Here is an 18,545-nt window from a genome sequence, read left to right on the forward strand (position 1 = left end):
TAGTATTTGCTCTTCCGTTTGATTATATTTGTCCCATATTCTGACACTGTGTGGACTGTGCTTTCCTGTTGACCGGTGGCTTGTGCATGCGCTGCATTTGAATCTCTGGAGTAAGTGTTGAAATCTATCTATCCAGGTTCTTCCCAACATCTTTGTTCGCTGCTCCTTTCACATTTCTTTCTACTTTTTCACACTTCTCCTTATTCATTCGAATTCTTGCTTTTTCATTTCTTTTGTCCCTTTTACTATTTCTCTCTTTCTTCATCTATCTGTCTAGAGGAGGAGAGGAGATTGGGACCACACTCTGTGCAGAGAGTTGGTGCTGCTTAAGCAGTCTCCTTGGCTATTGGGCACAATCCTGGACTTGTCGCCACTCCGACGCAGTATACCAACATGCTGGCACTCATTTTGCCGACCTCGGAAGGATGACAGGCCAAATTAACCCCACCTGGTATTAATTCAACAGCTGAGCAGGATTTGAACTCAGGACCCTCGGATCCCAAGCCCACCACTCTAACCATTAAGCCAACACCAGGCATATCTGTCTGCGAGAAGTGAATTATTGCAGAAAGTTTTCTACAAGGTTCACTTCGCTGCACCTGGTTGGGTTTGAGGGAAGTGGAGTAGCGACTGAAACCCAAATCCTATCCAGGTTCCACCTGGTGACTCCATATTTGCTCTTTCCTTATTCGTGTTCCTTCTGATGAATTCAATGCAGTATTTACTCTTCTTTTTGATCCATAGAGCAAGAATGGAAGCACCAAGGACTTAAGACTTCAACTATCGTCCTCCTGCATAGGTCCCAACAGTGCCACACCCCATGATCCAATAAATCCATCACTCCACAAGCCTGACCCACATGTCTGTCAACCTCTGGCTCACAACATGTGGAGACATGAATATCACTGCCAAGGGAAGTGAATCTCTCAGTGACCACAGCATCCTCGCCAAAAACAGGAACAGACAAGATAGCAGCATCCAATATGTCATTGAAAGCCTCGATCTTAGTTTTGACACAGGAAACCCATAATCCCAGTGGCGCCATCTCCTCATTCAGCACCTGGAGGGCCCCCATAAGTGTATCCAGCATCTCCGCAAAGCTGACTGCATCAGCTGCAAAATCAAGGTCGAAGACCCTGACATTCCCAAATGACACAGCGCAGTTTGATCTCTCCGACATCCTCCCCGGAATCCAGTCCATATAAGCGCTGAAAATTGTGGGGGCCAGGACATAGTACACACCTCTGACAAACTCCAGTAACAACTGGAAATAAGACGGAGATGGAACCACCACATCACACAGCACTCTTATTATCAGAGTATAATTCAGAAATCAGATTGATAAGTTTTGATGGCACCCCACCAAGATAGAATCCTCCAGAGGGGCATCCCAATTCACTGAATCCAATGCTTCGTAGAGATCAACATAGACTGCAAGCAGCCCCTGTTGAAACTCTTGCCTGCATTCGATGAGGACCGGAAGAGCAAGGATATGGTCAATCATTGACCCCTTTGGTGTAAACCCCGACTACTCTTGGTGCTGATGCTCAAGCAGTTGGTGGTGAACCCGATCAAGAATTATCCAAGCAAAGACCTTGCCCAGGCCTGAGAGCAGCGTCACCCCTCGGTAGTTGTTGCAGTCTTGGCGATCACCCTTCCTTTTCCAGAGAAGGACAGCAAGGCCCCTCTTCCAATCAGTTGGGATGATGCCTGTGCTGCGAACACAGCATTCCCACCAGCATTGAGAATTTCAGCCTGGATGTCACAGATCCCAGGGGCTTTACCCCTTTTCGTCTGGTTCACCGCAGCCTGTTTTTCCACAAACTAAGGGGGTTCACAGTTGATTGGAGGGACAGCAATAGGGATAGTAACACCCCTGACATCCAACTCAACAGTTGGTTGGTCACTTTGGAACAGCCGCTCAAAGTAACCAACCCAGCGGGCCTGCACTTCAGACTCCTCTATCAAGAGCCCACCACCCTGCACTCTAACTGCAGTGCACAAAGGGACAGGCTAGGATGAATGCAATGCCTGAATTCCTCTGAATTCCTCTGAATTCCTGAATGTAGGACAAGAATCACTGACCACAGGTGATGCTCTACCCATTCATGGATTCCTCACACATAGGCCTTCTTCTCTGCCCACAGTGAACGTACTTTTTTAACGACCGAAACAGCTCAGCTCTGCCATTAAGCCTGGTCCTGTGACTGGTCAATAGTTTCCAGTATCCCTTGGGAGACTAAGTTCTTCTTTGCCTGACAGTGGGTTCCAAGACAACCACTGGCAACATCAAGGAGGGTAGTCTTGAAGGCATTCCACAACTCTTCATGATTCCCTGAAACACCCAGACCCCCCAAATCCCCACTCAACCTGTTCGCAAACTCCTCAGCTTCTCTTTTATCGCTGAGCTTGCCAACATCCAGCTGAGGCTGGGATGATGCCATCCTCCTGGATCTGAGCTCCAACTTCAGAGTTGCTACAACATGCCTGTAGTTGGTATTGAAGAACTGAGCACTTCGATAGAACCTGCAGTTCTGAATATTCCTCCAACACCGATCAAAGTGCACGTGGTCAATCTCTTTTGCCACATCACCAGGATTGGAATACCAAGTCCAGCGATGAGCCTGTGGGCTCTGAAACCATGAAACAGCCATCCTAAGTCCATGACTTTGTACAAAGTCATGGAACCTAGTGCTATTCTAGCTCACAGTTCCAGACCCATGAGGACAAACACATGTCTCATAAGCATCCCTATCAGTTCCAGTCGATGCACTGAAATCCCCCAAGATTAGAAGAATATCTCACCTGGGGCATTGATCAACCACAGACTTGAGCGCGGCATAGAATGCGTCCTTTACGGTGAGATCACTCACCTCAGTCAGAGCATATACAGAGACCTGCAAAATGACAACCAAGGAGTGACGAATCCTCAATATCATCATGTGCTTGTTGCCCGGTTTGACCTCAATTATCATTGGAGTCAGCTTATTGGACACAGCTTCAGCAACTCCTTGGGCAAGGTAACCATCAGAGTGACCAGACCAGTAGTAGGTGTTACCACCCACCATGATATCACCACTTTCTGGTCTCCGAATCTCAGAGAGTGCTGCAATACTGATGTTCAACACTGGAGCTCAGATGATAGCAGAGACGGGTGAGTTGAGGACATTCCCGGCATCGACCCAAAGAGACCACCTTAGGTTAACCCGAGGAGACCACCATCAGAGCAAGTGGTGTGCAGAGTAAGTGAGTAAAGAAACACATAGGAAGCAGAATGCAGAAATTTGAGAGAAGTGGAAGAAGGAAAGTGAAAGACAGAAATGGAGTTGGTGTTTTTTGTGGTGTTAGTGGCTCCCCCGCCTTCTCAACTGATCTGTTCAGTGTACGAATACTAGCTCTTCCATGAGCTTCGACTATGAATACAAAAAAATGGAGGCACACCATCCACGCCAGTGAAGCACACAGTGGGATGTTTAACATCACCAACTAATGATAGTAGACATGATGCTCAGCTTAACGTCAATTCAAGGCACACACACACACACCGATTAATCACCCTGCCTTCTGAAACACCGGGTTGACAGTTTCTAGCTGGGTCAGGATTCCAACACAAGCTAAACAGATAAGAGGTGAGTGTGCTTACCTCTACGCCATCCTACCAGCCCTTCGGTTGCAATGTATCAATGTGGGTGCTGCTCTCCCCTTCATGTATAAATAGAGAAAAGTTTTTCCTTGCAATCAAAAGGAACAGGAAAGAAGAAATTTAGAAAGAACTAGAAGGGCACTCGGTAGACTATATACCTCCACCAAGCAATGCCTAATCCACAAGAACATATCAGGCCCAATACATTTTTGAAATATCGTGCTATATATCGTTTTTGGCCCATCTCTCAATGGTGAAGAATCACTTTAATTCTAGTAGTCGGATCTGGATCCGGACCTTCACTAAAATCTAAAAGGTTCGTCCGTGTCACACACCCAACCTGTCCACAAAATTTCATCTGGATCCGTCGACTTTTTGATATATATATATATATATATATATATATATATATATATATATATATATATATATATATATATATATATATATATATACTGTTTATATGAAAAACGAAGACCCACCCACATATCTCACCTGTGAATGGAGGGAATAACCAATTCGCTCTCACCTCATCAATTAAACCCAGGTGGCTGCGATTATATAAATATATCGACTCCTTCTTCTCGCCGAAGAAGCTGCACAAAGCAACCATGAAAGGCTATACACAAGTTAAGCTCTTTGCTGTTTCAAACCCTTCCCAGAGTTCTTCCACAGCTATAAAGATGTTCACAAATGGTCAAGGATAATCTACACATAGATACTCCTTGGCATATAAACATCGTATATGCATCGATAATCCTATATACAAATAAATGTAAGTGTGTGTCTGTCTGTGCCCATCCATCTGTCAGTCTACTCCAAAACTCCAAAACCATGAAACCTTGCGGCACCAAACTTTGCATGCACCCTCAGGGTACTCCAAGGTAGTGCATGGATGGAAACTGGATATTTGGAGTAATTAAAACACCCCTTTTGAAGATAATTAATGTCCTCATTTAATTATCCTTTCTCAAGGTGGTGTTATCCTTGGTCACCTTGCTAGGGTTTATTCGCAATTATTTTAGCCTGCTCAACAATACCTTGCTTGGAACAGACAGCAGCAGTTTCTTAATAATAAAGTTTTTTTTTTTCACTTTCCTCACTCATATCATCGAATGCCTGATCATCATACCTACAAATTGCTGGATATATTGCAATGCTCACAAATACCCAGAGATGTCAGCGTTCGTGGCTTTATTTCATTTCCACACATGCCATAACCTCGAGAATCTATTAATCGCAGCCGAATTTCAAAATTTTTAACTTCTCAGCCAAATTTCAAAATTTAAACTTCAAATATGTGCACAAGAGTTGGCAGACTCGGGACGAGTCTAATAAGGGGAAGGGGTAATGTTACGGGTTTGGAAACTTACCCAGAGTGAGAGCATGCGTGGACACAGAGATGACCCAAGGATGAATTATTTCATTAGTCTATGTGTAGATAGTCCTTGGCCAATTTGGGCATTGCTAATTTGGTTCATTTCTCCAATTTGGACACTGCTTGACAGTCTGGGCATATCCAGGTGCATGATATTTATATGAGCTATCAGCGATTGCAAGTCACTTACCAAGCCAAGCGTTCCTCATCAACTGTTTTGTTGGAATGCTTGTTTAAGGTGCTTAAGCCACTTGAGAAATGCTATACCAGCTACTTGCTTGTTAGTTTCCAAGCCGTGGCCATATACGGCAAAAGCAATTGCACTAACTGAATATATCCATCGACTTGAACAAAGTTCAGGCCCTACTCGCCTGTATTTGGCCCCTCATTGTCCATATTGTTGGAGTACTAAAGCCACTTGGCAAGTGCTCTTCAACCTTCAATCTCTTCAAGCTTCAATGGCAATACCATGGCTCAGTTTTCCGTGGGGACATCCCAGAATTAGGAAGACAAAATAAATTAGGTGATTACAATGAGTAAAACAAAATTTCAGTTACAAAGCAATGAATCACTAAATCATTGCAGAATAGCCAAGAGGTACGCAGGCTCGCTCTAAGCTGTCGAGCCTGGGTTTGAGTCCTGACCCAGGTATAAACAGTCATCCCGGTGTTTCACAGTTAGGGTGATTTATCAATGTGTGTGCCGTCTCTCAGATGGACATTAAACTGGCCATCACATCTGCCGGAATCCACCCACTCTTTCCTGCCCCCTCCTCACTCTCTCTCTCCCCTTCTCTCCTCCATCAAATTTTGTCTAAGTCAAGGCACCTCTACACACAGACTTAAATACGGACAAGGGGAAACGGAATAAAAGAATATCCTTCCTTTTTTCTGGTATTTAGTTTGGTCCAGAGATGGTCTTTGTGGAACTTGGAATTGAGGCACTTCATGCTGCATGTGTAGACACTTGCAAAATGGTGCCAAGTTGCTCTCTCGCAGCAGCACAAGCGTATGCCAGGCAATCCGTGAGCGGTATTCAACACCAAGGCTCAGAGACCCCGTGCAGCTTAGAATGGCGCCATCCCCTTCGTTGACATACACGAGGCTTTGAGGCCCGTCTCATACAACCAGCCAAGAGTCGATGGCCAAGGTCTTGCTCAGTTGTTGTTCATCTTTCGGCTGCTCCCGTTAGGGATCGCCACAGCGGATCATCCGTTATGATCCGCATACTGATTTGGCACAGGTTTTACGCCGGATGCCCTCCCTGACGCAACCCTGGTCGCCTCTTACGACAGAGGGATCAGGATTTGGGTTTCGCCATGATTCCGGGCTGCTTTACACCCTGCCCAGTGCAGAGCCCCCGTCCTCAAGCGATCCTCCAACCCAAGCCTCCGAGTCGCCGGATTACAGGCGCACGCCACTACGCCCGGATAAGGTCTTGCTCAGTATACGAGCCAAATTGCCTCAGCACGAATCTGAGAACCGTGCTGTCGTCTTTATGCGTCACAGGAAAGCCAGCCGTGAAGCTTTGTTCTTCTAGGCCATCTCCTGGCTACGTTCTTTCTCAACCACGTGCATCCCTCACTCTGCCCTCATGTATTCCTCCTTGATACGAGCTGCTTCCCCATCCTCTCTGATCACCTGCCTCTTATGCCCTCCTCTTGTTCCTGCCACTAACGTCATGCCCATCAATCATCAGCCTCGGGGGCATGACTTCGCCCACCGTCACCCTTGGAGGCGGGGCTTCTTGCCTACTTGGTCATGTTATAAAAATGCAGCTCACAGTCTCCATACTTAATGACATGGAGATGTCTCCTACACATCCACGGACCAAACAACTCTATTTAATCCTAACTTTCCTATGTCCTCCATCTACCCTCACAACCGTAACAATATATTGTTTCCCTACTCTATGTGTCGAGAACTTTTCCTACACATTCTGTCGCTATGCACATACTTAACAATTCTCTACCCCGGTATTCTTAATAAAGAAACAATGGCCATATTTACACAAGTGTGGCTGGTGGGATGGCAGCATATGTCTTCATGACATTTACAATGTTTATTTTTCTCAGCGCTGTGAGTTAATCTCTTCGGGTTGCCTCCTCCCAGCCAGTGGTTGGCCCAAAGTTCATTGTTTATCGATAGGCCAATGGCCAGTAGACAGGCAAGTATGGCTGGAAAGTAAGGATTGGCAGTTAAAGCAGGTATTGATGGTATGGCAAGCAGGTATGGCGGTAGCCGTACAGGTGGGAGATGTAGGTAGGGGGCAGCTTGCTTCATCCTATCTGTCCTAACTACACTATTTCCCCACCTGATCTACCTACATGGGTGCCCTCTAAGCTATTTAACCCCTCCAGACTATTCATTAGCTCTTCTAATTCTGGCTCTTATACTAATCCTAACCCTGGGAGGGTCGAAGGTACATGGTGAGACTTGGGGGGGGGGGGCTGATGTGGAGAAGATCATATCGAAGATATTTTCTACTTCTTATGCTTCTCCAGCAGTCACACCGCCTTTGCGGATGTTTACATGGTTGACTTCTATTTCGCAATTTTAAGACACAAATCATTGTGCAGATTTAAGAAGTTTTATCGTAACACAGATTTTTGAAAGTCAACTTCAACAAAGCTGAGTCAACGTTTAGTTTATTATTTTTTTTAATTAAGGCTGATTTCAGGAGATTCCTCTAAGGATGATTAAGTTCAAGCTTTATCAAAACCTCAGAATTAAACCTCGTTCACAATAAAGCCGAGGCTGTTAATGTCTCGCATTGTGTGATGGACTGAGTGAATATCACAAATTAAAGCAGAAGAAAAATCTCACAACTGAAAAATGCATGTCATGTGATATACTCCAGAAAAAGCAGGAAAACAATTTTTTCAATGATATGGCACATGTTTGGTGACGTGACCGTATGACTTATTTTGCAACCCTAAGTCCTGCTCAAGGCTCCCTGTCCATGTCCTCAGGGTATAATCAATACCCACAATTTGTGAGAAAACATAATTATGAAAACATAACATAATCACAACAATTGCCCAATACTCCATCGTTGTCAAACCTGATCTTCCTCCAGCAGAACAATTCCAACAACCACAATGTCAATCTTCTTTCCAATGGTGCCATCTTTAAACAATGCCGATACCTACAAGGGGATAAAAAAATCGTTTAGCATTGCAAATGTTGAATAAATTATTGCTACATTATATGAAAAATGGTAAAGGTTAACTGTACTTTTTTATGGATTTCTGTCAACCTATGATGTTCATAATTCTTCATAACTGCCTTCTACGAAGTCGAGCAGTGTATTCAATCTAAAGCTCATCAACTACACTCATAATTCCTATAAAATGATGTATTCAAACTGTACAAAAAAGCTCGTGTAATGATATAACTTTTCACAAGGAGTTAGTAAAAGCAGAAACAGATAAACGAGCATGTTAAAGGTTGCAAAAGACAATGGATGGTAAATTTGAATGAACAGCCCGAATGAAAAATTGAGGAAAGTGCAGCTCTCAGGCAGATTCCACAGCTGAAAAAAGAATGGAATAAAACGATCGAGATGAGTGCAGTTCTTTTGTATACTTTGGCTAGAGCTGATGCCAGTACTGTCAGTGTGAGACGTTACAAAGATAACATTTGATTGTTCCAGCAAGTGATAGGACCACAAAACGCAACATAATCCCCGGGCGGTCCGGCCACCCCTGCCAAGCCTTTTACCATGTTCAGGACAGTAAGTAAGTACATGGTAATGTTCTCGCCCGCATGCTTCTCCAGCAGTCGTCGGTCTGCCACAACGAGTGTTTCCACTGCGAGCCGTTCCCTGTCGGCAGGGCCTGCAGCTCGTCTTCCACGGTGTACGAGTGGGTACTCATCTGGCAATGCAGGTGAGGCCCAACTCTGAGGTCCAGAATCAACTGCAGTCACGGAAATTGTGGCTCAAATGCAATCAATTATGTGGAATGGCTTTTTCTCATTTCAATTTTAGAAGCCATTGCGTGAGCCGTGATGCAGATTGTTTTGAACCATTGCGAAAACTGTTAAAATTAAATAATCTTCAAGTATGAAACCTACACATATAACCAAACTCTATGACTTTAACACAGATTATATTTTTTAATTATTCCAATGTATTGTCCCTCTATCAATGGGACTCCTGTGGCATTTAAGGCTTGATCAATGAGCTCAGGGTTACCTTGCATGACCTGTCATCTGTTTTGTCTCATTGATATTGGAGCTTAAGGGCTACCTACTTATGACTTAGGTGATTGTGGGGGAAAGAACTGAAAAAAGGATGGAAAGCATGAAGGAAAGGGAAGAAAAATTGAGTATGAAAGCTTTGATAAGGGAGAAGAAAAGAGAAAGAGGGGACTCAAAAGGAAATGAGAGCAGAATGTAAGAATATTTGAAAAGTATGTGATGGAGGTGGGGGTGGAGAGTCAGAAATTCCACCATTTTATGTACATAGTCGAGGGGTGGCTCTTAAGACTAAAACATCAACTAAAATCATATTAGCACTGAATGGTAAACTCACAAGCTGGGTTCTTATGTTGCTCGAGTACAAGTCTAAGTCTGAGCTCACAAGATATTTAATTTAATATTGAATAAGCCACATAAGTATTTTTTTGCAAACAACACCGATTCTTCACTCCAGATCTTCAAGACAGCTGTTTAGCACCACCTCAGATCATCCTCCATCAAAAACCATGATCTTTTCTACCCCCGTTACACTCCCCACCCCCTCTCAAGCCCACCCAGAGTTTTTGTCCTGCATTCAACTTGTCCATCCTGTGTGTCCTCCCCTACTCCTCATACTTCCCCACATCCCTTATATATCCAAGTCTTCCACTATTTTGTCCCTTAACCCTGCTGTTGTTGTGCTCCCCCCCATATATATATATATATATATATATATATATATATATATATATATATATATATATATATATATATATATATATTTGTGGTTCCTTTTGTTATGTTGTGTTCTGATTCATTCTATGTTCCAGCTATTCCATGTGCCTCGACTTTGAATACAGAAAAGACAAGACATGCTGGTTTATAAAACGATGTGATTTTTAATAATTTTCGCTGCTTTGTAAAGAAAATAATTCAATGCGTAAGAGAACAGCAATTTTGAAATCATGATTTATGTACTCCATAGTGTATAATATCCTGCATATAATCTTTGCACTGAAAATCAATTGGTAAAGGAAGAACTGGGCATTTTCAAGGAGGCAAAGACAGCACTAAGCATGACAATAAAGGTATTAAAATGGTGAGCCCGAGAGATATTTATGACATATCCTAATGGTAAGAAGCTTTTGGCTATTTGATTCAAAAATGAGCATATCCAAAGAAGAAAGCAGTTCATTGGCAACGTAATCCCTGCATGGGGGGATGCCAAGGAGTTGAGATTTGGTGGAGTTGAAAGACATGTTCCATTTTGGGAAGCACAGATTTATCTTGGCAAGATTGGAATTTAATGAGCAAGCTAAAGCGGCTTGCTCACTGGTGTGAGAAACTGTTCAAACAAAGTGTGGAATAGTCTGTAAAAAGGGTCAGCTCCTTCTCAAACAAAACTTGAAAATCATTTCCGGAGACAATAAAAAGACGGAGTTCCTAGATGAGGCTCCACAGCAGCAGAAGTTGGAGGAGAGCAAGAAGAGAAGCCTTCAATTACCATGAGCTGTTCACGACCTGAACACGATTCAGGAACGCACTAAAGTATCAAAATGTGCACTTACATCCCAGACAGCATGAATGGTCAGATGGAATGGTAAATCAAGCTGAAAGAAACAACAAAATGAATGATTGGTCTGACCTTTGGCCTCAGATTAAAGGTTGAAACATCCACAAAAAGATTTCAACACAGCAGCAAATTCGAAATGATTGTCTTTCCAATTTTGTGCACTATATTTATATATCCAGTACCTTGTTCATAACAAAACTATGGAATTAGTTGTATGTGATTATTGAATTAAACCAAATGTTACATGGTAGCTTCCAGATGGTAAAGACATCCCTCCAGAACTGAACTATTATGGGAAGAAGGTCAAAGTTTGAGCTGGGTGTGCCATAAGCAATACCAATAATCTAAAGTACAACTTTTATTGAGAAATATATAAAGTGTATACATATATTACAATTTAAAATGATAAATATGACAGACATTCAAAATTTCTTGGAATGAGATATTCCCAATAATCCAAGAGAGGTCACATTATATATTTTCAATATTTAGGTGTATATAATCATAAACAACGCGGCCAAGAGAGTTAGAGCTTTGAGGCAGTCACAAGAAGTTGAGAAATGTTTCACGGCTAGAACCAATTTGGGACCGATCACCACTCTATCGTAGAACGATCGACTGAAAGTGGCAGGAATTTCTAATTTGCTTAGGGGGCTTCACAGCAATATCCGAGCATCCATACGAGGGATGGTGCACTCTGCATGTGAAACATCAGCGCTGCAGTTTATAGCTAAGCCAAGATTGAAACCTTGGTGAGGCAGCTCAAAAGCAAGTGTGCATACTTCTAAATTGTCCTGCCAGCCCTATATCTAAAACAAGTAACAAAAAAAGCATTTATAAAAAATGTAAAAGGATGTAGGGATGGCATGCCAAAAAGTATGTAAACATGGTAGGGATGGTCACAATCGAGGGATGGTCAAAGGGTGAAGAAACCGACAGCATCAAAGGTCAGTAGTCAAGGATCAAAGGGACTCGATCAAAGATCAAGGTTCAACTGTGGGTGGAAACAGGATTTACATTGTATTGGGCACAATAAAGGGATTACAATTTTTGAGGAGACTCTTTCAGCAAAGATCAAGGAGACGGTCAAGGTAACAGGCCTTAAGGGTCATCTATCACACATGAAAACATCGAGGAATTTGTGACCGCGCATTCTCTCCATCAGTTAAGCTCAACACAAATATGGTAAGAACCTAAGGATGGGAGAACAGCAAAATATCATTGTTAGTTGAATGTGTATTGTGAATATAACTCATTTGAAAGCTAATAAAAAATGACAGGATAGAGTTATTCTATTCAAAGTATTCAAGGAGACTGGAAGATTTGATGTTTTGTTGCAAGAAAAAGCATTATTTTAAAACACTACATGATACAAATGTGATCCTATTTTCTTTATCTTCTGGGATGTTTCCTTTCGACGGTAGGCTACGGCCTCATGAGCATGCCAATATCTGAAGCCTTGGCCTAGTTGTCTAGCATCAGGTGTGCTTGTTTCTTCTTCATTTATGTGACATCTTCCTGATGTACATGAACACTTGTTTTACTCTGCACGTGTTGCACATCACGTGCAGTGAATTTCACCTCCCTGTGCCTTGTATTTATTGTTATTTTTTTAATGCTTCTGTACACCGCCCTTGAAGCCTGGTTTGCAAGTCTACAATTCCAATAAAAGAGATGTAATTACTCTTCGAGGTTTTTTTTATCCCCAAAAAATACACCGAAGTGAACGTACAGTCGTGTTAAAAGATTGGCCTTTAAATCCTGAATTAAATCATCCTTATGAAGGGGGACAGACAAACACACAAATGCAAACTGTGTTATATATAGGTTGATAATTGACAGGGGAATGTCTTGTAAGATGCAGATTCATTCATTTTAAGCAGCAGAGAGCTTATAGTTTCCATCATTCCTGGGGGGGGGGGGGGTGTGGCAATGCTGCTGATGCACTGCCCATGTAGATTAGAGTAGAAACCAACAACACAACGGCCTACTTTTTTTGAAAAGCTTTGCATGAGAAGGACAGCATACTGATTGTTGCAATGCCATACTTGTGAAGCACCAGAACAACAGTTAATAGTCAGTTCAGGAATTGAAGCCAGAGGAGACAGCTCAAAGGCAAAATATGCGACCCTCAGCTATTCTGTCAGCCCTAAGATGCAGATAAAGAAACATTCATGTTGAAGGTTCCGATAAAACCATAAATTTTGGACACGTACGAAACATTTAAGTGGTCGTGCTTTGAGTTTTCATCAGTTGTAAACTTAATGCCACCCAGATGTTATTTGAGCTGTCCAACGAGATGAAAATCAAAAGGTGATGAACCTGGACTATATGGGGGATGATTTTGAAATTCCTAACCCATATCCTCTCAATAAATAATTGTTATAATTGCTGTCGGAGCACACATTATTGTGCAGTTAATGCTTGCCCTGAGAGAGCAAACTTAAATATTGTCTGTGTGTTGCTCATTTCACTTAATTACATAACAAGTAGCTGCAGTAACGTAGAACCATGGCTTAAATTTCAGATGTTCAATAAATTCCCCATGAATTAAACATTTAAGGTACCAATACACTTGCCAAAGGCATTCTAGCTGGCTGATCTTTATTATTTTTAGGTGGTTGAGAGCAACTCCATGCTGGCACACTTTCATTATGGTGTGAAATGATAGAGCCAAGTCTCATCACATTTCACAGTCTTCAAGAAATATTGTACCTCCTTCTGGTAGCATTCCAGAAATTTGGTTTCAATGGCCACACAAGTTTCTTTTTGATCCAATTTCAGGTACTTCAGTCACCACTTTGCACTAACCTTGTTGAATTTAAAGTGAGAATAAATGATTGTTTCATCACTTCCAAAACTGATATCCAATTCTTCCAAAATTCCACATTTAAAGCAATCCAGTAACTTTCCAAGATTAGTTGTTTAACAGGTTGAGTGTTTGCTTGGAATAGTAGCAGTTGTTTGCATTTGAGAGTGCTCAAGATCACTCACAAATTCCCAGCCTTTTTTTTAACACACTGCGTCATTTAAACAATCATCATTGGAAAAAAATTAAGGAAATTGAAAGGCATCCATCACCAAATTGTTTAGACAGTGTGAGTCTCAGCTCATGTGATGTTTTCCTTTACCAGCAACTATTCCACAGCATGTGTGACTACACTATCTACCATGTTGGCATTACTTTGAATGCTTTGACCAACATTGTCATTTCTTATACATCTTACAAAGCATTTAATTTTTTTTTTTTTTACCCAAGACTGTAATATGTGCCACTACATTTCTTTATGTGCATACAACAACACTTAACTGAAAAACGGATGAAAACTAGAAATTGTCAATCCTGAAAGAAAAATAAATAAATATCAACAATGTTTCATAAATTACTTCCTGAAAATTCATCTTATAGCACACTTTTTCAACTCAGAGTGGAATTAAAAAAAATAGGACCACTGGAGCTGTAGCCTTATCTGTGCCCTGGCCTAATGTTGTAACCCAAATTTGGTAACATTCTGACTGATGGGTCGAGAGAAGATTTTTGAAGAAATTTACTAAGTCGGCCATTTTGACCAACTTAAAGTCATGTGAACAGAACAAGCTTTGCAATCCCCATCACCAGTCAGGAGTGGAACGTTGCTGTCAAATTTCAGCCGGATCGGTACAGCGGTTTGGCCAGAGAAGTCGAAGTGGGAGACGGACGGATGGTACACGATGACAATACCTTATATGTAATTCAAGTTCCAGATGAGCTTAAAATCCCTCAAAAGCTACAGATGGAAAGAATCATTTTTCAAAAGAAAAATTATGCAAATCATTTAAAAGATGATGAAGGGAAGGTATGGTTAAAGAAAATCTTCCAAATCACCACCTGAACATTTGTCACGACATCAGCAGTCATCTTGTGACAATAGTTTTAACCATCAGATATCTTTGGAACATTTATTAAAATCCATTTTCTCATGAGCTCTGAATATGCATTCATACTGTAATTTTAATTTAAAACGGCGGATAATTTATTTATTAATATCAAGTTGTTGAGACTCGGTTTGCAACTCTAAAGGCCAGAAAGTAACAACCCAATGGCCAAGCGAGTTAGTGCAGATGAGATAACTTCACCCTATTTATATATTTTGTTAATTATGGGGTTTTTTTTAAAGACCTCTTGTGAATATGATGAAGAAACAATAAGATTCCCCCCACTTATCTACATACAAGCCAGTAGGCGGCATGGGTGGTCACTACATAATTGCATACCAGTCATAGTTTTTGACAGATCGGGCTGAAATTTTTTGACAAAGAGGTTGATTATAGTGCGCATAAAAGCACGGAAGCCGATTTTTGATTTCGAAAAAAAAAAAATATATATATATATATAAATGTTTTTCGGATTTTTTCAAAAATTTCAGTCCCGTTGCTAGGCAACAGTGGCATCCATAGCAACGGTGCTCAAAAGCATACAACTAGATCCTGGTATGAACCTCCCAGTCAAGTTTCATCAAAATCAGTTGACTCCTCTGGCCTCCAGAGCTGTCCATTACATACAAACAAACAGACAGACATACAGACAGACGGAAAACCTGAGAATAACAGTAGTCTAGCGACCACCCAATAGTCTCGCGACCACCCAACAGACATACAGACAGATGGAAAACCTGAGAATAACAGTAGTCTAGCGACCACCCAACAGACATACAGAGTAGCCGGTAGGCGACATGGGTGGTCGCCATATAATTGCATACTAGTCATACAATTTTTGACAGATCGGGCTGAAAATTTTTGACAAAGAGGTTGATTATAGTGCGCATAAAAGCGCAGAAGCCGATTTTTGATTTTCGAAAAAAATATATGCATATAAATATTTTCCGGATTTTTTTCAAAAATTTCAAAGTCCTGTTGCTAGGCAACGGTGGCGTCCATAGCAACGGTGCTCAAAAGCATACAACGAGATCCTGGTATGAACCTACCAGTCAAGCTTCATCAAAATCGGTTGACTCCTCTGGCCTCCAGAGCTGTCCATTACATACAAACAAACAGACATGCAGACAGACGCAAAACCTGAGAATAACGGTAGTCTAGCGACCACCCAATTATGTAGGCAAGAGAGAGGGATGGGGGTTGAAGAAATAGTTTGTACAGTATATGAAACAGCACTATTAAAATCTATTATTTTCCCCCGTTCTTCAATTTGTCTAATAATCTTTTCAGAACAAAGATGCTGTCATGTACGCCAAGCGAAAATACAGACTGTACTTGCCACAACTTGGGAAAGAGAAAGGGACTGCATTTGCAGTATTGTATATGAGGGGGTGGTGATGTAGATGTTATGATTATATATGCTTAAGTAGTATGCATGATGTGAACTCGTATCATTAATAGCAGGGGGATTCAAATTACGAACGCTATGATGCATGTAGTATGTGTGCAGCTTCCAAGTCAAATTGATTTATCTATTCAACTTTCAAAAAGGAATTATTAATGAATGAGAGTTCCCTCCCCTCCCCTAACTCCACTAATGGGGAAGACAACATGAGTACCTATTGCACATACCCAGTAGAAGTGATAACATGTGATGCAAAATGCAAAAAAATGAATATCAACATAAAGTCGTGCTTTGCTGAAATTAGCAGCATGCTAAAATTATCACAAAATAGTAGCACAGCTTAAGGAATGAGCAACCTATCTGTTGCTAAATAGTATAATAAAGTTGTTAATAGGGAAATAATATGATTCATAAGATAATACATTGACGTGACACAGCACATTTAGAACTACAACTGGCACTCGGGAGAGCACATGCCTCTGCCAGGCTGATTAGTTTATGTTTTCTATCCCACTGAGAGGCCGGATCTGGATTCGGACCTGAAACTAAAACCTAATCGGCTTGTTCTCGTCACCAAACCAACTCACCCACCACATTTCGTGTGAATCCATCCACAACTTTTTGAGATATCATGCGATATATCGTTTAGCCCTATTTCTTCAAGGTGAAGGATCACTTAAAAAAATTCTCAGATCCAGATCCGGATTCAGATCATCACCAAAAGCGAATCAATTGATCCTTGTCACACAATCAACCTCTCCACAAAATTTCATCTGAATCCGTCCTGAACTTTGAGAAAATTCGAGAAATTTAAACAAGGCTTGGTCTACAAAACATTTATTTCAGCCCATAAAGTGGAGTAAAATATGGAAATTGTTAAAATAAAACATGAAGATCAATAAGTTGTTATTTTGGAACGAGATCTGATTAAAAAAAAAAATAATAATAATAATAATAATAAAATAATAAAATAAAACAGGTGCTCAAAATGGAGGAAAAAGTGGTTACATTGACACTATGTTGTCAGTGACCTTTCATCCCTATCTCCGGAGTATTCCAATTGCCTATCAGCTTTGGTTCATCCTGACCCCCATTCAACTATACAACCCACAACGAAGGTCAGAGAACATGATTTAAGGAATTGAACAGTACATCCTTACATACATTCCCTGGCAGCGTTGCAGAAGTGTCGTGGGTGTTCTCTCGGTGAGAAGGTATCCGCTGAAGATGCAGGTGCATGCGGCGAGGAGTTAGGCATGAAGCCTCGTATCCTTGGCTGAGAAATATCAGAAGGCTGGCGTTGCAAGAGCTGCTCGGCTGATCGCTTGTAGAGCATGTGTGGGCGAATCGGAGAGCGCGTCTTGCTCACGTTGAGCGGTAAAGTCCAGTAGGATGGCAATGGCGATAAGAGATACTCTTCTGACTGTGTCCGGATCAATCCTGACTGAGAAATTAGAGTCAAACAACAACACCAACAAAAAAAATTAAACAATTTGGCCTTTTGTGGCCAACACATCCACCTCCAATGCATTCCTCCTCCATCACCACATTCCACTGTACAGTTTCATCATCAATTACATCGAAGTGTTTCATTAACAATACAAGCAATTATGTACAATGTTCACTCCCATTCAATTCCTCCTCTGTCTCCACATTAAAATCAAGAAAGCAGAAGTGCAGGAGGATATGAATCTTTGAAGCAAACAATTTTTGAAACAGAAAGAAGCAAATTTTTTTTCATTTTTAAGCACGTACAAGTCAGAAGGTTCATGCATTCATGCATAAATTGTTTATTTTTTTCCATTACACAGCAAAACAGAAAGAGATGGACATTAAACTTACAGACACAATCTATCTATAATTCCAGCAATCTCTGTGTGTCTGTCTGTCTGTCTGTCTGTCTGTCTGTCTGTCACCGCCGTTTCTCGACGACCGCCGGTCCGGTCTGATTGAAACTTGCCAGGAATATTGCCAGGGTCCCGCAGATGTGCCTTTTCGAGGTTTGGTCAACCGGACGAGCGGTTCCCAAGTTACGGCCATTTATCTGTCGACCAATGACAAGACACGGTGCTATGACATCATGAATGACGTCACAATTAATGTTTATTTATTTTATCCTTTTTTTTTTGCACGATCAACGGTCTGATCTGATTGAAACTTGCCAGGAATATTGCCGGGGACCTGCGGATGTGCTTTTCAAGGTTTGATATTAATCGGACGAGCGGTTCCCAAGTTATGGCCATTTGTCTGTCGACCAATGACAAGACACGGTGCTATGACATCACGAATGACATCACAATTAATGTTTATTTATTTATTTAATTATTATTTCTTTTGCACGATTGAAACTTGCCAGGAATATTGCTGGGGACCCACGGATGTGCCTTTGAGGTTTGAGAGAGAGAGAGAGAGAGAGAGAGAGAGAGAGAGAGAGAGAGAGAGAGAGAGAG

At 41.5% G+C, this 18,545-nt stretch overlaps 1 protein-coding gene across 4 annotated transcripts in view; it reads right to left on the reverse strand.

Moving 5' to 3' along the window:
• Positions 1-18,545, reverse strand: part of LOC147023560 (A disintegrin and metalloproteinase with thrombospondin motifs 16-like) — a 184,052-nt gene that overhangs the window by 130,094 nt on the left and 35,413 nt on the right. For 3 of the 4 annotated variants that reach the window (XM_085889058.1, XM_085889057.1, XM_085889056.1), the window contains exons 3-5: positions 17,260-17,539; positions 8,744-8,940; positions 8,085-8,168 (exon numbers count right to left, since the gene is read on the reverse strand). In XM_085889058.1, coding sequence (XP_085745184.1) covers positions 8,085-8,168; positions 8,744-8,940; positions 17,260-17,431 — 453 coding nt within the window. In that variant the 5' untranslated portion in view covers positions 17,432-17,539. The remainder of the gene's footprint in view (positions 1-8,084; positions 8,169-8,743; positions 8,941-17,259; positions 17,540-18,545) is intronic. The other variant, XM_085889060.1, reaches the window with a different exon arrangement.

This window comes from Eptatretus burgeri, chromosome 7 (genome assembly GCF_056783735.1).
Source record: "Eptatretus burgeri isolate ZD-2024b chromosome 7, Ebu_testis_v1, whole genome shotgun sequence".
NCBI lineage: Eukaryota > Metazoa > Chordata > Myxini > Myxiniformes > Myxinidae > Eptatretus > Eptatretus burgeri.